The sequence below is a fragment of the Gorilla gorilla genome, chromosome 16, assembly GCF_029281585.2.
Source record: "Gorilla gorilla gorilla isolate KB3781 chromosome 16, NHGRI_mGorGor1-v2.1_pri, whole genome shotgun sequence".
Lineage (NCBI taxonomy): Eukaryota > Metazoa > Chordata > Mammalia > Primates > Hominidae > Gorilla > Gorilla gorilla.
In genome coordinates, this window is record NC_073240.2 from 66,864,955 (window position 1) to 66,885,994 (window position 21,040).

At 51.5% G+C, this 21,040-nt stretch overlaps 1 protein-coding gene across 6 annotated transcripts in view; it reads right to left on the minus strand.

Annotated features, from left to right (window-relative positions):
• Positions 1–21,040, minus strand: part of MEGF11 (multiple EGF like domains 11) — a 389,675-nt gene that overhangs the window by 196,719 nt on the left and 171,916 nt on the right. For all 6 annotated transcript variants that reach the window (XM_063698633.1, XM_055362651.2, XM_055362646.2 and 3 more), the window contains one exon: positions 2,255–2,347. In XM_063698633.1, the coding sequence (XP_063554703.1) occupies positions 2,255–2,347 (93 nt within the window). The remainder of the gene's footprint in view (positions 1–2,254; positions 2,348–21,040) is intronic.

The following is a 21,040-nucleotide window of genomic DNA, read 5'->3' on the forward strand; positions in this document are numbered from 1 at the left end:
GCAGAGAAGGGAAAACTTTCCAACAATGAGAATGGGCTTCCAAAAGAGGTAGTGAGCTCCTTGTCAGTGGAGGTATTCAAGCAAAGGTTGGAAAGCTCTTAGCAGAGCATCTAAACATTCAGTGCTCTGAATGACACTGAAGGTGAGAATCTATGAATTGCTTTAATTCAATGCTGCTGTCCCTCAAACAGGGTTGGAACCCCTTTTAGAACTTCCCATGGGTTCAATAGCACATGCCTTTGAGTAGATCCAAAAGTCATGGCTCTTCAACCCATGAGGGTGGATTTAATTGAGAGGCAAGAGCTTTTGGGTTGCTTAGCACCAAGTCTGGTGACTGAATGGGAGGAGTTAAATCAGACAGCCTAGTTCTGTGCTGTAAAGTAACAAGTCTGTTTCCCTGCTTGCTTGGTAAATTCACTCTGGGGGCAAGTCATACTCTAAACTGCCTAGTCCTGTTCATCAAATGCCACCTTTGTTCCATCTCTTTCATTAGGCCAGAAACCCTGAAAAGACACAGACCACGTCTAAAAAACCCTCCAGGGCCCTCCCCACGGCCCAGCACAGTCCCGAGCATAGAGCGAGCACTAAACACAGTTGCACTCACTGGTGGTTTCTATATACTCAGGGCCCCGGGGGACCCAGGCTGTATTTCAACCTCCAATAGGCTGCCTTCAGCATTATAATCCAGCAGCAGCAGGCAGACCCATCCCAGCAGGGCTGACCTAATCCAAGTCACATATTCCTTCCTCAAAGATTCCTTGTAAGCCAAGTTACACAAAACAAAACACAGATAAGGGCGGGGGAAGCCCAGACATTTTACCCAGTGTGTTTTGCAGCTCAAGTCCACAGAAAGACTGGTTGGACATCTTCCTTTATTTAGCTCACCTGTGCCTCAGTTTACCTTTCATTGTCTGGCCCTGTTTCCCAGTCATGGCTCACTCAAAGCAGTAGGACAAGTGGAAGGAGGAGGCCACTGTGGTCACTGGAGGTCCTAACACGTTAGGGGGTTTCTTGGATACCTCAAACAGATTATGGACTCCCTGAGCCAAGATAATCACCCAGGCTCAAAACAAAGCCACATACTGGCTTTGGCCAGAATGTTCTCATGCACTGCATAGACAGAGAGGCTCCAGTCAAGGCCTTTGGGAAAACAAACAAAAAAACATAACTAGATGTTTCCACTGCAGCAGAGAGAGGGGAAAAGGACAACAGCACTACACTGGGCCAACATGGACCCAACATTCTCCTAAGTTTTCATGACTATGGTAGTCAGGTATGGGATGGGGAACATGGAGGTGGCTCCCCAAGATGGGCAAATAATCGGGCTTAGATCCCTAGTGGAGCCGCTTGGCTCTGTTATCCACTCAGGTCACCATAAAGAGACTTTACTCCAACTCAAAGCAGGAGGAAATTTGGGCTTCAGCCTTAGTCAAGTCCTCTTTGAAAATCAAACAAGACCATGATATTAACCAACCCTTGACTGCATAATGTGCCAAGTCATCTGCAAATATTTGGGGGCAATAAACCAGAGGGGAAGGAGGATTCATCTTCATCTGGGTTCTTGGCAGAGAATTCCCTGAACAGCTGCCAGGTATGCCTTACCCTCTTGGTGGCCAGCCCCACAGTACAGACAATGCACCATGCCACTGTAGGTCACTGGGCCAGCCTGGAGAGCATCCACTTCACCCCAGGCTCAATAGGAAGGCTTCCCTGGAGAAGGTGAACCATCCACCCACAAAAATGTAGAAACACAAGGACCTGCCCCCACGAGTGTCCTGTTCTAATTTTGGGGACACAGAGACATCCCAAATGTCCACCAGTCTCACAAATCACTTCCCCTGAGCCTCTGTGGGCACCCACAAAACTGAGCTTTTGGACCAGTGAACCTGGGGACCAGGGCTAGACAATGGCGACCTCCTCAGTGTGTACTCCTGGGCACTGTGTCAATTTCACATCAACCATCAAAGACCATATCCAGAGGTGTTCCATCAAAAGTCAGAGTTGTCCAGATGATCCCACAATTCCCTACACATACAACACACAATGCCCTCACAGGCCCCCATAAATCACCATCCCTCAAGTGCCACCATGTTTTAACTGCAGGTATACCTCCTCCCTGATGTTCACACAGGCTCAGGTAGCCCACCCCAAGTCGCCCCAGCACAACACAAAAATGTAGCATGCACACACCACAACCCACTCCCCTACCAAGTCAGAGCCAGGGGGCCTCCTGACCCCCAAACCCCAGACTCACCGCTGGAGCAGTCGGGCCCTCCCCAGCCAGGCTCACAGTGGCAGGTGTCCGGTGAAACGCAGCGGCCGTGCACACACTCCTCCGTACACAGGGCTGAGGGGACATGGGGAGAGAGAGGAAGAACCAGAACAAACAGTGAAAACCAACCATCTGGTCAAGGAGCATAATCCATTTTGTCACAACTCGCTGGTGCCCAGGGATGCTTAGAACGCATGACTGGCTTGGGGGGAAAATCAAGCTACACCTGACCTGAGTTATTTAATTAACTCCAGAATGGATCCTACAAGAGTACATTTCATCCCAGCTCATTTCTTAAAATGAAACCCAAGCTGGTGAAGCGGTAACTTCGTTGGCTTTTTGAGAACATTTCCTGCAACGTTTAACAACAGAGACCGCCGCAAACCTCAGCTCCTAAATCCACACCCCTGCTCTCTTTCCCCATCTGCTTAGGAAATGATCTGTCCCTTGTATCTTCTGCTTTCCCTAGTATCCTTCTGAAAAGGCCCCAAAATGTATCAGCCTGCCTGAAAAGAAGGTCCCTTCTCACTTCTCCCCCCACCTTTCTGCCCTCCTCCCCAAATGTCCCTATTTTGGGGCTCTCAAATGTCAGCAAATCTGCAAAGTACACACATGCAGAGGAAAAAAGCAACAGCTAATTATAAGAAAGTAATTAAGAGAGACATCCACGATGATGATAATTGTAATTAGAAAGTGCCTGGCAATTTCTTATCACGCAGTTGAATGCTGCAGCCTCCTGAGGTGGGAGGTTACAGCAGCAGGCACCTTCCCTCAACCACTCTGGTGCCGAGGCTTATTGACAGCAGTTTGAGGAAGGGAAATTATTTTTCTCTTTCTTTGACAGAATCCACATTTCCTCAAGGTCATCTTTTGCTCCTGAAAGATCTGCCCCACCATCTAAGCCATCAGTGAAGGATTACAGAAAGCCCCCATGTGCCACCTCCACCAAGTCTGAAAGCTCAGGGAATCAGCAGTTACCATCAACCCTGTCAATTCCTTAGACCAGATCTAGATGGTTTTTTGTTTTGTTTTGTTTTTCCCAAAAGCAAGAGACTTCTCTCTGCCCAGTACTGGCCTGGGCTAGGGGAGCAGATGGTCCCCTTTGATGGCCTCCCACCCACTGCCTGGCCTAAATGCCCACTGGGAAGATGCTGTTGGGTTAAACAACAAGGCTCATTTTATGGCTGATGTGGTCCTCTGGCCCCTCCTAAGCATAGAAACTGACCCCGAAGCTGCTGCCTTAGCTTTGCCCAGGCCCCAGGCAAGGTAGACCCCAGAAGAGCCATTTCACATGCCCCACTGGTCAGTGGTCTGGAGTCAGCCTGTCCACTGCAAGCCTGGGTTGTGGTGTGTCTGGAGATCCCTAGCACCTGGGTCCTTCTGATTGCTACAGGTAGCCTTCGGGGAGGGTTGTGGTGCTTCCCCAGTGCTGGAGCCCCGCTCGCTTGCAGCCCTGAGAAGCGGCTAACCCAGTGCTGGAGAACCCAGTGGGCCTTGACCCCGGGGAACAGCTCCACTTAGAACCACAATGTGCTGCTCACGCGGCAGCTAGCAAGACTGTCAGTCCTGCTGCCCGGGCTCCCCCTGTTCTCACTGGACTTTCCAAACAAGCTCAAATGGGTCAATGCCCCCAGGACACACCAGTGTCCATCCTCTGGCTCCCCACGGGATGCCAGCCCCTCAGCCCAGCCAGCTCCCAGCCCTGGCCTCAGTGCTCCCTCTCCCTCATCCCCACCCCCACAGGCTGAGGTCCCTGCACGCTCCACAGCTGGGCTCATCCGTGTTACAGCTTGTCACATTAGCTCACTAACACCGCCAACTGTTTTCTGACTGCAGAGAGCAGGACCTTGATCCCTGGGGTCTCTGCCAAGGGCGGTGAAATCAAGCAGTGACTTGCGAACCTGCCGAGTGTCAGGGCTCGAAGAGACTTAAGAGAAAATCATGTCCTGGCCCATTGTTTTATACCTGGAGAAGCTGAGGCCTGAGCGTTCATGGCCCCTTGGGCAGTGTGTGGCCTCTCAGCCAGGGAGGAAGGAGCTTGGGGTGGCTCCTGGAGCTAGAGGCCTCTGAAGGTGGAGAGAGCCCAAGGCTGTGGGGACTTCACATTTTGCCCAGGCTGGATAGCCTCCCCCGCCCACATGGCTCAGGGGCTGGCGGTGGGGCCGTTCCAGAGGGAACAGCAGAGGGGTGCTGTGACAGGCCCACAAGAAGGTCAGTGGTGACCAGAGACAGAGGGTGGAGGAGCTGCTTCAACATGCTCAGCACCACACAGGTTAGGGATAGGGTGGAGGGCAGGTAATTTGAGAAGGAAGACCACCCAATGACCTGCCTGCCCCCTGCTCCCGATCCTAGAGACCCAGCCCATCCGCCTACCGCCTGTGCCTTCTCCAAGCTGGGAGGGAACAGCCTTCCGGTGCTCTGAGCAAGCTCCACACTGCACTGCCTTTTCCCTTGGTCACTTCCCAAAGCCCCAGAGACCAGCAGGACAGTCTGCAGAACACCGCCCCCCACACTGCAGACACAGACCTCAGCTCGGTCCTGTATCCAGCCCCTAGACCCTGGTAAGGACTCTGCTAAGGCAGCAGCTTCGGGGTCAGCTTCTGTGCTACTCATGGAGGACGGTCATCCCACAGTCCCTTAGCTTGACCCCAGGGATGCAGGTGCATCTCCCTCCTTTCCTCATTGTCCTGGTATTTTGCCTGCACTATTTGCTTGTCAAAACCTCAATCCATTCATATTTCGTAAGTGTTGTTTGAAGCATGAAATATTGATAGCAAATACCCGAGGCTCAGGCTGCCGTATTTGGCAATTGGGCCACCGCGTGTTTGGACACCTGGTGGGGAGGGGCTGGGGGTGCTGCGGGGAGAGTCTCCTAGGGAGGATGGAGGTGGCCATCCCTGGCGCTGGGGCGGCTGACTCCTATGCCAGCAGCTGGCAGCCCGTCTCCAGAGGCCTGGGGTTACTCAGCTGCTGCTCCTAGAGCGTGTGGGTGCCCTAAGCTCTTTCAGACCACAGACCCCCATGCCAGTGGCTGCCTGGGAGGGGTTGGGTTAGGGTGCTGCCACCCTGGCCTCCTTCTTGGAAACTTACAACTCTAAACAGAGTGTTTTGTCAAGTCCCTCTTCACACTGCTGCACATCCGTCTGCTGTCATGGACAGGGCAGCTGGATGGGCTCTGACAGCACCAGCCGTGTGATGGGGCCAGCCACTCACCCTCTCCTGGCCCCACCAAGAAATATGAACTGCACTCTCACCACCCTGCTTCAGTCCTGCTTCTGACCTCCCAATGTGCTAGAAGCCTTCTAGCAAGACTCCATCTCAAAAAACTACAAAAAAAAAAAAAAATGCCATCTGTTTCTTGGTTGGGACTCTAACTGGTCCAGGAGCCAAGCTGAGATTTGCACCCACACGTGTGATGCCAAAAGCCTGCTCGCACAGGGTAAGATGAGTAAGTTCCAGCAGCAGATCTGTCACTGACTTGCTGTGAGAACTTAGCTCATCTCCCTCCCTCCTCGGGGTCTGTTTGTCTGTCTGTGAAATGAAAGGGTTGGATGACAGGATCTAAATGTTCCCTCCAGCTCTGGGAGTAAAAGCCTCCATGATAGCAACTGCCAAATTCTTTGGCTGACTGATTCAAGCTAAGTTTGAGAGGAATTTGTTCTACAAATGCAGGCATAGAGCTTGGCCCGGGAACAAACGTGTTCAGAGGTACAGATGGAAGGCCAGGGCATCAGTCCTGGGGCAGCAGGTGAGCTTGCATAAGCAGGCCAGGACCCAGGACAGCGATCTTGGCACCAAGCAAAGGTGTGTGTGCGTCAGACTTGGGGTCTCCTCTGCAATCAAGCTGCTCAGATAACACTGGCCCTTCCCTAACCAAAGGTGGCCCCATCTGCTGTCCCCAGCTCATGGAAGCCCTCTGAATCAATTCTCCCTCTATTGGGCCTCCACCCAAGATGACCCACAGGTCCCTGAGGTGCCTGTGGTCATATATTTTGCCTGGAAGTTTGCAAATGGTCTTACTAGTTAATGGAACTATAAAAATTACTTACATGAAAGGGTCAGGATAAATAAAGACAACTTCCACGCCCCCTGGCCAACTAGCCTGACATTCAGCTAAGATCCAAGAAGACTGGGAGGTCAGGGAAAGGGTGGTAGCCTCCCAGAATCCTCCAGCATATCACCTCCAGAGCCACCCCCGAACCCAGTCTCCCCAGTGCTCCAAGGCACATTGATCAGTCTGCCATTAGCATTCTTGGCAAGAGGCCTCAGATCAGGCTGTCATTGGATTCAGCTTGGAAATAAAATGACCTACATCCACGTGGACCCAAGTGCCAATTCTGAGGTGACATGCTTAGCATGAGTGATTCCGCCATGCCCAAGGTCACACGGCATGTGTGTATGTATTAGTGTGTGTCTGTGTCTGTAGTGGGGCTTGGGGAGTCACCAAGGGGAATTCTAAAACACTTCATCAGATGTGTACCACTCATTCTTTACAGTTCCCAGCCCTCAGTCCCCTCCATAGCCAGGAAGAATAAAAATGGCTGGTCCTTTCCTCAGCCCATCTAGAGTTGGCTTTTAATTGCTGTGGCCACATTGGGATCCCATATATGAAGAGACAATTATTGTTTTAACAAGCAGCACTTCCCCAGCAAGGCTGATAAGGTAGAAGGACATTAACGGCCAAACACTCTCCTGGGTTGCAGGACTGGGGCCTGCAGGGTGTGACCCCCACCCAACCTGGCCAAGAGCCACTCCCCATCCCTCCCACCCCTCCTTTTTTTTTTTTTTTTTTTTGATATGGAGTCTTGCTCTGGTGCAATCTCGGCTCACTGCAACCTCTGCCTCCCAGGTTCAAGTGATTCTCCTGCCTCAGCCTCCCGAATAGCTGGGATTACAGGCACGTGCCACCAAGCCCGGCTAATCTTTTTGTATTTTTAGTAGAGACGCGGTTTCACCATGTTGGCCAGGCTGGTCTCGAACTCCTGACCTCAAGCGATCTGCCCACCTCAGCCTCCCAAAGTGCTGGGATTACAGGTGTGAGCCACAGCCCAGCCTGCCACTCTCCTTTAATTTGGTGGTGCCCTTGCTGATTTGTATTCCAAGGCAGCAATGCATTAAAAGCCAAGGTCCCTGCTCTGCCACTCATTAGCTGCATGTCCTTGAGCAACCTCTCTGGTCCTGTTTCCCCTTCTGTAGAATGGCTGTTGACTTGGTTATTGCACAGAGTAAATGAGTTAACTCATGCAAAGCACCAAGTACCACGGGTTAGTTATAACTGTTGCTTTCTTTTTAAAATGTTGCTGTTGTTATTAATATTCCTCTTCCCAGGACTGGGCTGGGGAGCTGGGGTACCATGGCCCCTGAGCATGCTCAGGCTCATTTCCAGCTCAGAGGATGATAGAATGGCCTGCGTTAGGCAGGGAGGGGGTGGGGAGGAAGGAGCCCTGGTAAAACTAGAGGGGCTGGGACTGGGAGTGGGGAAGGAGACACAGTCCAGAGTCAACTCACTGGTGAATGATCATCCACTAGGGCAGCACTGGGCATAGCCCTTTCCGTATCTGGTCCTCAGAGAAGAGGAGCATGGAATGAAAGGCGGCCCCAGTCCCACCTTCAGGCGCTTTGTCTCATGAAGCCCCAATGGTTGCGCTTTGGGGGGGAAATGTGAGCTTGTACCCCAAGGTCCCCCTGCCCCCGCGCACCCTCTGCCCATTCATGCAGTACCATGTACATGTGCATTCACTCTACCAGTATTTACCGGGCACCTCCTGTGGGCTGGGCTCTGTGGGCAGGGGTTAGAGAGAGGAGTCCAAAATACAGAGAGGGCCAGGCCTTGCCCTGCCTCCTGGTCTTCTGGGCGGTGAATCCTCCCCCTACCTGCTCCTGACCCTTCCCCTAAAGAGCAGGGGCCTGGAGTGCCGCAGGGAGAATTCTCTCTCTCTGGCACCCCATAGAGAGCTGTCCAAAGAGGGACAAGGGCCGCACTCCAATTCCTACAGGCCAGGGTGTAAGGTCAGAGAACAGACCGAGAGCCAGGCTGTCGGGACTCAGGCTTGGATTCTGCTACTTCCCGGTTGCAAGCCGTGGGTTACTCAGGCAAGTTATTTAACCTCCCTCAGTTTTTTTCACCTGTGAAACATGGACAATGGTCCCTTACCTCATAAATTCATTGCAAGACTAAATCATTAACACTTGTAAACTGCTGAGAACAATGCCTGGCACATGGGAACCTCACTATGTTTTTCAAAGTCATTCATTCCTCTGAGCAGTCACTCACTCCAAAAGCATTTATTAAGCACCTACTATGTGCCAGATGCTGTGCTGGGAATAGCATAAGCAAATAAGTCACAGTTCCTTCTTTCGTGGTACCAACAACCTGATGGCAGGAAAGGGAGACGGCACCTGAATGAGTGAGTGAGCCACTGGATGGGTGGGAGGGTGGGTGAGTGGGTGAGTGAGCGAGCGTGTGGGTGGGTGGGTGAGTGAGTGGGTAGGTAGGTGAGCAAGAGTACAAGCCAGTGAGTGAGTGGGTGAACAGGCGGGTGAGTGAGCCAGTGAGTGGGTGGGTGGGTGGATGGGCACGTGGGTGGGTGGGTTAGCAGGTGAGCAGGCGGGTGAGTGAGCCAGTGAGTGGGTGAGCCGGCGAGCAAGGGCACTGGAACATTACTGGTGCTGAAATCATAGCCAGTTCAGAGTGCAGGATGGGCCCTGAGAGAGTAGACACTTCTTCCACATGTCAGGGACAGGGGAAGACGTAGGAAGAGCTTCACAGAGAAAGTGACACTTGTCTGTGTGACTCCTTCAGCCTCCTTCATCAGGCCCTCACTTCTCCAGCCTGCTGCTCCCTGATGGCTGCCCTCTCATCTTTGGCACTGGAACTTCAGGTTGTGAATGAGCCCCTGCCCTCCCCACACTGGGCCTTCAAACAGCCTGGAACTCCATCTACAACCTGCATCTCCAGCTCTCCCACCACTTACTTGTGTACATTTCACATAAACTTGGATGTCACTTCCTCCAGGAAGCTTCCCCTGACTGCACTGACCACCCCCTCCCCACAGGCTGGATGAGGTCCTCTCACTGCTCCCACAGTATCTGGTTTGCCCCATAGGCCACAGCACTAACTTCTCTCTACTACTTGTCTGTCTTCCATACCTCCATGAAGGCAAGGAATGGGCTATGTCCCAGCACCTAGCATGATGCCCAGCACATGGCAGGTGTTCAATAAATATTAATACATGCTGAACAAATGAGTGTCTGAATCTGCAGAGGCTCCCTGTCCTCTCGTCAGGGCTCTAATTGTACTAACTTGAGCCATGCCCATCTGGCTGAAGGTGAATACATAATTAAGCTATAAGACCAGGGCAATGCTGAGCCCCAAATCCCTAGATGGCAAAACGGTCTTTAGAAAAATTCCAGTGACTCTGCATCAAAGCCTAGGCTCTGGCCTCCCCAGTCTGAAGCCCTGGGGGCCGTCTGTCATCAAATGCCAGTGTCAGATTACAAACTCCCCTGAGGACCTCCCTTGCAATGCTACTAATCACCCCAGGGTATTAGCCTGCCTCACCTCAACATGGCTTAACTGTTAATAATTGTTTATCAACTAAAATTGTCAACTTGTCAGAACATTCCTATTGGGTTTCCACATAAAGCAATCACATCCAGCCACTGGGCCTGATAAAAGCTCCAGCATTGCAGTCAATTCCCTTAATCGATGCTTTGGGCCCCAGATCTGCTCGTGGCCGGCTCCTGGTACCCCAGCCTTCCTTGCTTTGCAAAGGATTTTCTCGGTCGAGCTGTTCGAACCACCAATGCTGTATCCCTGCAAGGAGCAACAGCTTTTCAACTTGTTAATGATATTGGAGCATACGGCCTGAGTCAGCAACCCCCCGCACACCACCCAAGAAAATCTTTTTCTGGGTCTTTTTTTCCCCATTTGACAGATGCCAGGCTTTCTCCAGAAAGACACATTCCAACTGATTGATTTTTTTCTTTGGGAAATTGATCCTTACCACCTACGAGGAAAGCAAAACATGAGGCTTGTCAAGCATTTTTTTAATGCTCTGATTTAAAAACTCATCCCCTGCTTCTGCCTTGCAACTTGCCTTCCCCAAAGGAGCTGCCTCTTCTCAAGGAGACATATGACAGAGTCCCGAAGGAGATGGCACTGGGAGGATGGACAGAAGGACGGATGGTGCCCACCTCCTGCCCTCCATCAGGGAGGCTCCAGGCAGAGGGAAGTAGTTAGGCACCTGGGATTCAGGTTGGACAGACCTGGGTTTGAGTCCCAGTTCTACTGAGCCAGCTATGTGACCTTGAGTCAATTAAAATTACCTAACATCACAAAGCCTTGTGCTCTCCATCTATAAAGTTGGACTAATCACATTACCCAAATAGATGATAGTGAGGGAGAAATAAGATAACACCTGTGAAGTGTCTGGCAGAGTGGGCTCCCAGCAAGGGCCCCAGAAATCCCAACTCTTCCTGTCATCATTGGCTTTGGAGAAGGCAGCACACTTGTGAGACTCAAGCATGCTGAACTCAGGGACTTCAGCAGACTCAAAACCAAGCATCTAGGGACAGAAGAGGCCAAGTAATAACACAGTCCCTGCTTCTACCACCCCATCCAGTGCTTGCAGACCCTCTCCCTCATCTCATGCCAAACCTCTCCCGAGATGCTTCTGCTAACAGCAAACACAGGCATTCTGTTCCTGCCTAACTCCATTGCATTCGTGTCCTCAAGTGAAAATGGCTCTCTCCAACTCCTGGGCCTTTGTACATGCTGTTCTCCCCATCCCCCATCCCACCCCTCTTCCCACCTCCTCACCTGGCTAACTGATCTCTCAGGTGTCACTTTCAATGTTCCGTACTTTAGGAAGCTGTCCCTGGCTACCCTCCATAGGTTAGATGTTCCTGGCTCGTGCTCCTCTAACATCTCCCCTACCCCATCATAGGGTCACGTGTCACTGTTTTTGTTTGATTGTCTTCAACACTGGCTCAGGAGCCTCTGAAAAGGGGATGCTGTTTCTCTTACCATCATCTCCTCAGCACCCAGCTCGGTAGCGGCACACAGCAGAAGCTTAATAATCATTTGCTGAATGTGTCAATGAGCGAATCAATGAAGCCCCTTTCAATTATAAGCAGTTCTGATTACTACAAGCACTTCGCTTCACTGAGCTGAAATCTGCCTCCTTGAACTTCCACGTATTGGCAGCAAGTCTGCCCTTTCCTGCTCCCCAGACACATTTTATTTCGATTCCATGTGACAAGCTTTCAGGGGATTTTTCTCTATTAGGATCTGATAGAAGTTAGAGATAGAGTGACAGGAACCCACGGCTTCTAAGCAGGGTGTGGCAGGGACAGTGCCCACCTGTGAAGAAGTGTTCTCCCTTCAAAGTTAGCCTTTTGTCCTGGGGACTGCAGCAAGGCTGCTGCCACCATCCTGCTCCACGAAGCCCACCCTGTTTAGGAAAGCTGTCACTGCCACATCCCCAGCAGTGAGCAGCCTGTGGTCCCACTGATTTTAAATCTTATTCCAGTGAGAAGCTAAATCAGGAGCTACTTAGCACCACTGATTTAGCACTTTAATAAACCTAACACAAAGCGGATGTGAGAGGCCACTGCCAGTCACCCCTCCCATCCTGCCCCCACCTTCCCTCCCAGCACCTTTGCCCAGCCTGCAGGCCCCTAACTTCCCTTGCAATCTCAGGGAGTTTGTGCTTTTATGAATTGGTCCTTATCAAAACCACATCCTTTTCATGATGTCGGCTGTATTTGTTTCTCACTGAGTTGTGTTTACAAATTCCCTGCCTTTCCAGGAACTCGCACTTCTTCCTTGAAAAGACTCTTTAACACCCCTGGCCTGAGAGTCTAGAGTCCTCCGCCCGTCCATGCCCCAGCTCTGTGGCTAACTCCTCATGTGGACGGGTCACACTGTTGGCCAGAACAGTGCAGGACGGGGCAGGAGGAGACAAACTCCCAGAGTCCTTTTGCAGCCTCACATTCTTTGAGCTGGGAATGTTCAGCTCTCCCCTAACCAGAGCTTCGAGAAGTTGATTTCCATTCCCCCCAATCCAAACTACGCCCAGGGTCAAGCCCAAAGAGTTTCCTTACATGTCCAACAACTCTACTTGAACATTTAATGTTTTCCCCTTATTTTTAAATAACTTTATTTTTAAAATCACCTATTACACTGCTTCTAAGCCAGGATTCAAACCCAGGACTGTGCAGCCCCAAAGCCCGCGCTCCCCCCAACTCTCACACGCAGCCTTTCTAGCAAACCCAAGCCTGTGGGGCAGGTGGATACAGAAGCGATGCTGGCCCACAGGCTGGGTGAGCAGGGAAGGCTTCCTAGCAGAGGAGGAAACCCCCAAGTGCAGTGGCATGAAGCACTTCATTGGGCAGATTGAGGTTGTGGAAACAGAACCCTGATCAGCTCTCTCCTCTGAACTCCAGTGGTCAAATTAGGGTCACCAAGGCAAAGGACATGTCATCCTCTTAGCCTGTGAGACTTAGGGTAAAGGGAGCAGACATTCCATCCTGTCCCTCCCTGGCTCACCCTGCAGGATGTCCCTGCCCATCACCCCCTTCCCACTCTCTATCCCTCATCCGGCCCTGCAGCTATACAGAGAAACAGCTTTGCCTACCCTGGGGGCCCCTGACTTCCCTTGCAGTCCCAGGGAGTTCGTGCTTTCATGAATTAGTTGAGGTGAGGATGGGCAGGTGCTCTGTTCTCTCCTGAGCGTTTCACTCAGGGGTCTGACTCTGTGTCTTTGGGAAGAAGCACCACCTCAATATATCTGAACTTGAGAGAATGACAAATGTGCAAGGTCATTTACTGCAGGACTGTTTACAATAGCAAAAGCCTAGAAATAACCTAGCTTTCCATACTCAAGGGAAAGGGTAAATCATGGTACAGCCACACAATGGAATAGTATGCAGCCACAAAAAGGAACAGAAAGCTCTTTGGGTGCTGAAAAGTGTACAATACAAGAGCTAAAGTGAAAAAAAGTACAGAGCAGAATTTAGAATATGTTACCATCTGTTTAAGAATGTTGAAGTATAGGGGAAGAATATATGTGTATATTTCCTTATCTATGCATAAAATATCTCCAGAAAGATGCCCCAAAACTGGTACCATGGATTTCCTCCAGGAAGGGGGGTCTGGAAGAAAGTTTATACTGCACTGCCTTTTATAACTGTTAAAGTTTGAGCCAGGAGAATGTGTTACCTGTGCAGAAAATAAATACCATTAAAACTACAAAAAATAAGGCACATTTTCCTGAAGGCCTCTGCTAACACAGAAAAGCATCCTCTGGGAGAAGAAACATGCTAGCATCCATAAACTTATTAGTCTCAAGTAAGCATAACTGTTGCTAAGGCAGAGCCCTGACGGAAGGGGAGTCGGGATTGATCAGAAAGGTTTGTTCCGATCAAGGGGCCAAACCTTGGCCACTTCCAGAAGGTCAGTTCTGCTGCTGAGTTGGAGCCTGAGGTGTCACCTCCCCAGCAATGACCTGGCCTCTGTCACACCTTGCTTAGCCCAGCTCGGGACAACAGCAGGTCCCTTGAGGCTGGCAGAGCAGGGGCGGTGGCAGCTGCAGCAAGGTCCCAGCAGCTGCTGGTCTCAGCACAACACGGTGAGCCCCCATAAAGCATAACTGCACAGAGCCCCAAGATGGTGTTTACTCCTGTAGCACACTCAGAGCAATATCGATTTCTTCAAATAAGATCCCTGTTTTCCCTTACTCCAACTTTCATCAACCTAATCTTGCAAGATGTCTTCTCCCTCCCTTTTCCCGTTTTTTCCCTTCTCTTCCACTACTCTTGTTTCCTCTTTCACTTTCCCTTTCTCCCCCTTTCTTCTTAATTCACAGCCCTGCTCTAAGCACCTCCCCTGGGCCAGGGCCAGGGCCAGGCACAGAAGCCACAAAGCTAGCCCCCTCCTCCCTCCCTTCCTCCTTTTCTCCTCTCCTCTCTTCCTCCCTCCCTTCCTTTCTTCCTGTCAGTGATGGTTCTTCATCCAAGTCTACTCACTCTGGCCCTTTGGGGGATTGGGGCAAAGGGAGGGAGAAAGAGACGGGGGCAGAGGCTGCAGGATGTGCCAGCTGGCCCTGTCATCTCAAGTGGAGCCCCCCAGGTGAGATGAGAGTCAGAAGGATGCAGGGAAGGGAGCTGATGGGCCCCCCGACTGGCCCAGCATCAGCTCTTGAGAAGCCACTGCAGCCCAGCAGAGAGCAAGGTGCCAACACCACGAGCATCTTTGGGTCCCCGGACCCCTTCATCTCTCCACCCACAGTGGAGCAAATTCCTTTCTGGAATGTCAGGCTATCCTCCCTACTGCTGCCCATCCATGTTCCCACCTTTCTTCCAGGTGCTGCCCACGCCCCTGCTCTCAACACATCCTGCCCAGTACCACAGCTGGTCATGCAGCTGCCACCCTCCTTTGTATCATAGTTCTGGTGACATCTGGCTCCTAACTAGTCTCAAATTCCTTAAAGGGGGAAACCAGGCCTTCTTTATTTGTGCCTCACTCTCTTCCCCCAACCTTGACCTATCACCTAGCACAGTTACATGGGGAAGACACTTGGCAGGTATTTGCAGAAAGGAAGAAGAAAAGGGATGGAGGGAAGGAAGGAAGGAAGAAAAGGAGGGAGGGACAGAGAGGGAGAGGAAGGAAGGAAGGGAGGGAGGGAGAAAATAAAGACAAAACAGATTTCTACCTCTTAATTTTCAGAGCATATAATAGTTGCTATTCATCTGGTGCTTTTTAATTTCTAAAGCACACTTATGTTTATCATTTAATTTGCTTTCCCAACTCCTCTAAGAAGTAGGCAAGACAGCTGTGTTATTGTCTCCACTTTAGAGATGAGAACAGTGAGGTTCAAAGACATGAAAGACTTGACCAAGGTCATCCATGCCAGATCTGGTCCAGAGCCCAGAGCTCCTGGCTCCATGCCCCTGGTACTTGGCATAGCCTCTCTCATTACCTGTAGCATACTCTGGGCCTGACTCCTAGAGCAGCTGGCATGATTAATTGCCTCCTGGCATGTGGGGGACTCATCTACTGGCCTGGGCTATCAGCCACTGAAGGGCAGAGACCCCTCTCTGCCGTTCCTCCCAGTCCACAGGCACAGCCCAGAACCTGGCATTGCATAGTGGCTGGTGGACCCTTACTGGTCACTAAGAACCTTAACCCCCGCCAGGCCCTGCAATAGGGAACAATGGTGGGATGGGGGCCGGGGAGCCTGGACTTCATACCCTGCCCGAGATGAGCAAGCCCACAGTGCTGCTGGCTTCTCTGGTGCCTGAGAACGCACATGTCTAGAAACTAGAAAGCCTGAGAGGCGGGACACTTATTTTTTTCCTGGGGGCAGAACAGTAGAGGAAAGGTGACAAGGAATTCAGCCCTTAAACACATAACTAATGTTGCTTCTTCCACCCCTGCCCCAGAGCACCTACAGAGGGCATGAATGCCACACACTCAACAAAACATTTTACCAAAGCAACAAAAACAATATCAGGCCCACAGTGGCAGCGTGTGGGTTGCCATGGAGTCTGACAAATCCTCGGACGCCAGCAGTCAGGGCTGCAGCCCGCGTGCTTCCACGGCTCTCTACACACCACGTGCAAACACACCCCAAGGCCAACGCGCCACATTCTTCCAGGGCCAGAACTAGGGCCTCCCAGATGGCAAGATCACCCAACCCGGAGTCGGGAGATCAGGCGGTGTGACCCAGGTGAACTTCACTTCTCAGAGCTCCAATTTTCTCATCTGGAAAATGAGAGTGATGAAGCTTTCCTGTGCCGCAGATAGCATGACATATATGTGTGCAAGTGCTTTGCAGAGAATACAGAGTGTGGTAGGAGAGTCGAGTGGCTAGACTGTGGACTCTAGAGCTGGGGTTCCTGTGTTCAAATTCCAACTCCAGCACTTAGAGCTAGGCAACCAGCTAGTTACTAGGGCAACTCACCCACTGCTGGATAAGACGTTTCCCCACGTGTGTGAGAACAAGCAGCTGACAGGCACCATGGGAAAAGGTGACTCTGGCCTTGGCAAAGAGAGGAGAAAGGGTGGAAGATAACCCGAGGGCATGGCTCAGGCACCAGGGCAACCTTCTACCTGCCCAACACTTCACATTTCACAAAGCCCCCTCTTTCCCATGATCTCACTTGCTTTTCTGCTCCCATCCCCACTTGCAGTCCAAGAGTCAGGATGATTTGTCAGACATGAACAGATGAGAATCCTAAGCAGCTCAGAGGATGAAGGTGAGTTGCCCAAGGTCACATAAAGGCAGTGTCACAGCCAGAAGCCAGTACAGCAAAGCCCGCTTTGGCCAGGCACTGTGCAAGGCACGGGGGTACCAGAATGTGCCACGGTCTTAGCTCTGGGAAAGTCACATCTAGAGAGGGAGTCAGGAGTCAGTGAAGCACCATCCCAAAGCACGAGTCCTATTCCCACAAGGCAAGGGTGTGAGCCCCAAGGGAGTGAACACAAAGTGCAACAGCCACCAGGACACAGCCCGATGGCCTGGCAGTCCCAGGGCCAAGTGTTGGTATCTGCAGCCACAATGGTGCCTGCACATCCCTGAGCCCCTGCTCCAGGCTCCTGCCTGCTTTGGCTCCGGTCCAGCTGGTGATGCTGCGGCCACAGGTTCTTACTCTAGTTGGAGCCCCCAGGGGATCTGGCTGTGCCCACTTCTTCCATTCCATCCCTGCCACCTCCTCCTCCAGCCCTCTGGCCACCAGCATCTTCTAGTTGCTTAGGAGCAAAACACTCTTTTCCTTCTCCAGGTCTTCACCCATTCAATTTCCCCTGCCAGGAGTTCCCTCCCCATCCCCAGGCTTTACTTCTGAATCCTTCAGGTCTCAGCTCCATAATCCTTCCCTGATCCCCCCAGCTTCCCATCTAAAGGAGGTCTCCCTGGTGTATTAGCTCTCAGCACCCCATGTTCTTTTCCTCCATGCCATCCATTGAAAATGTCCTCAATTTATTTGGGGATGGCTGTTAACAGCCTCTCTCACTAGGCTGTCGGTATCATGGAGACAGACACCTCATCTCTTTTATTCACCCCCAGCATCCACCTCTCAGCCCAACAATGAGCTCAGCACACAGTAAGCACTCAATACTTACTGCCCAGATAAAAAATAAGTGAAGATGTTATTTAGCCATTTGAGTGGGTTTGCTGAGGATGGATGACCCTCTCGTCTGAAAGGATGCAGTAATTACTGTCATAGGGACACCACCAAAATAAACACCTTTCTTTTCCAGTCTCTCTGCCTCCTTGGGATTAAATGCAAGTAATATCTCATACTTGTGTGTAACAAAGTAAAAATCTGACTGTTAGATCCCATACTTTACCTTTGTTAGGTAGTAGGGAAGTGCTGTTATCCTTGGGATGATGCCCAGGGAAGGGAAGTGATTAGCCCAGCTTCACACAGACATTAACAGAAGTATGGAGAACAAAGCGGGGCTGTCACCTTCTGCCCTGATCAAGCCAGACCTGCAGCCCCTTTTACATTTAAGAGGGAGAGCCTGGGAATAATGACTTGCTGGGCTGTGAGCTCCCTGAGTGAAGGGTCATGTCTGTTTTATAAATTCCTGTCTTGTCAGCACCTAGCCAAGAGCCTGGCACATAAGAAAGAGGTGCTTGAAAATCCATTGTGAAATCAACAAATGATGCCCGTCCTGGAAAAGAAAACTGGTTGGGGTGGGGGCAGGGAGAAGGGAGACAGGTTTCTAAACATCTGAAAAGTTACTATGTGAAAGAGAGAAATCATTTCTGGGACCAAAATAAATACCTTTCTTTTACTAAGAACAGTCCAAACCCACATGGGCTCCCTTAGGAGACAGTGAATTCCCTGTCAACCAAGGTAATCAAACTGAGCCTGGACAAGCATCTCTGTGGCAGTGACAGCAGCAGGGCCTCCACGTTGCACAACCTGTGAGGCCCGTTTACATCCAAGAGTGGAAATGGTGGCCCAGAGGCTGGGGTAGAAATTAGCATCTGAAGAGCTGTGCCCAGGTTCAGAGACCTGCAGGGCCCCACCTAACTCTGAGAATGTGTGATTCTCTGGTCTGGGTGCAGAGAAGGACCAGGATTCACCCCCATGTCTCCTGATTTGCAGCCCGGTCCCATGGACATGAAGCCTGGGGTTATGGATCAGAAAGTCTCAGGACTCAGCTTTGAGCCTCAGCTACTCCATTCAACTTCTGGCCTTTGTTCTCCCAGTGACTTTGCTTGGGGTCAAAAAACGGAACCTCCACCCATAAATCCACCCGATGCTCACCGTCCCCTTGGGACATCTTTCCTTTCCTCCTCCATCTGGGCACAATCTCACTCACACATCCCCAAGTCTGGCCCAAGGTGCTGGGGCAGCTGTCTCCCTGAGAGCCATCTCCCAGGTGCCCCTACCTTCCCCCCGCACATGGCAGTCCTTGTGCAGAGAGAACAAGGTACAGCTGGAAGAGGCTCAGCAGGGCCCAGAGACAAAGGAGAAGAGGGAGGTGGCTGCCTTGGAACTGGATGCCAATTCCCAGCTGCCTCTGAAGGTCATTGATGTAGCTGCCTCCCAGCCTTCCCTCTCAGTGGGTCCAATACGAGGACTCTCAAATGGTCTCCACCCAAAGAAAAGAGAAATTCATGAAGCAGCAGCAAGCGGGGGTGGCAGAGGGGAAGTCAAGCAGGAAAGTGATTCTGATCTCCAGCCAGCTCGGCTTTAGTGGCCAGGGGCCATCGTCACAGGACACCAGCACAAAAGGCTCAATGGGCTTGGATCCACTAGCTTGTGCCCAGGGCCGTCTCTAGGGAGGGGAACCAAAAGAAAGTGACACCCAAAGACTGAATCAGCCTTTCTGCTGCCAGAGGTTAATGAGCAAGGCTCCCTGCCTTTCTGGGGAGGTGCTATTTTGATTTCCCCAAAGCCCCTTCCTGGTAGACACTGAAATGGTCAACAAACCCTATTAACTCTTGTTAGCCCCACAAGGACATAGAGACATTCAGACTCAAACCCTGCCTTGGGGACCTTCAGGACTACTTCACCAAGGAGGCACAGGGGTGAATAGGTGACATGACATAATGCCACACAGAGCCCAGCAGGTGACTAGCAGGGGCACCCTGAGTTTCCTCTGGGCTTCTGGAGAGACCTTGGTTTCTTCTGGTGGGGGAGACGGTGGCCTTTAGGCTGTGCCTCATCCCCACAAGCCAGGGAGCAAGGGGCAAGGCCGGAGCCACAGGCTGCACTCCTCCCTCCTGGGACACCCTGGTGCTGGGCTTGGGCAATCCACCCAAGGCCAACCTGCTCAGATCGGCTGTGATGTCTGGATTGTGAAGACTCTAGTTGGGATGTCCTGGTAACAGAAGGTGTGGGGTGATTGGAACGGGGGACACGGTTGGCTTCAGATCGTTTTTTGTTTTGTTTTGTTTTTGTTTCTTTGAGCTGGAGTCTCACTCTGTCACCCAGGCTGGAGTGCAGTGGCATGATCTCGGCTCACTACAACCTCCACCTCCTGGGTTCAAGCAATTCTCCTGTCTCAGCCTCCTGAGTAGCTGGGATTACAGGCACCCTGCCACCACACACACCGGCTAATTTTTGTAATTTTTAATAGAGACAGGGTTTTGCCATGTTGGCCAGGCTGGTCTTGATCTCCTGACCTCAGGTGATCCGCCTGCCTCGGCCTCCTGAAGTGCTGGGATTATAGGCTTGAGCCACCACGCCCAGCTCAGATCAAGTTTTAAAGGTGGAAGGGCACCAGTACCCTTCATCTATCTGTGTCAATCTCTCTCCATCCGAAGGAGCATGGAGAGAAATGTCACCTCCCCAGGGAACAAAACTACATTTTAGCAGGAGCCTTCTGGAGACCAGGAAATCACCCAGTGGCATCTCCCTAATGGGAAAATCTCTGGCTTGTCAGTAGGAGAGATATTGAGAGGTCCTGAGACATAGCAATTTGTACAATTCCTTTTTCCTCAAAAGCATACCCTCTGCTAACACCTCATTCAGAGATCTGCCTCCTTCCAGGTCTGGCACAGTTTCTAGGAAAGAGGCTTGGCTTTGGAGTCAAGCAGACATAAGCTTGAATCCTATCTCTTCGGGTTCCCAGCTCAGTGACCTCTGGCTAGTCACCTGACTTCTCTGTGCTTCTGCTTCCTCCTATCTGAACTAGGAATAACAGGCCCCACTGCGAAGCACTTCTGTAAGAATGGAGGAAGAAAAGGCTGGGCACAGTGGCTGATGCCTGCAATCCCAGCACTTTGGGAGCCCGAGGCGGGCAGGTCACCTGAGGTCAGAGGTTGGAGACCAGCCTGGCCAGTATGGTGAAACCCCATCTCTACTAAAAATACAAAAACTAGCTGGGCATGATGACACGTGCCTGTAATCCTAGCTACTCAGGAGGCTGAGGCAGGAGAATCGCTTGAACCTGGGAGGCAGAGACTGCAGTGAGCCAAGATCATGCCATTACACTCCAGCCTGGGTGACAGAACGAGATTCTGTCTCAAAAAAAAAAAAAAAAAAAAAAAAGAGACTGGAGGAAGAGCACCCCTTGTGGGGCCTGGCGCTCCATGGACCCCACTACGTGACTCTCCTCTCTGTGCCCCTGGATATGCAGCACTTGCTCTGGGAGGCCACCAATAACCACAGGAAAAGAGTTTTATCACTGGGATGAAGACACACTGGAATATACCCATCATTCCAACCAGCTGGGGAGGCAGGGAAGGGAGAGGACCATTTGGGGAAAAGGATATTAACGGTTCCAGCCAACAGAAGTCCCTC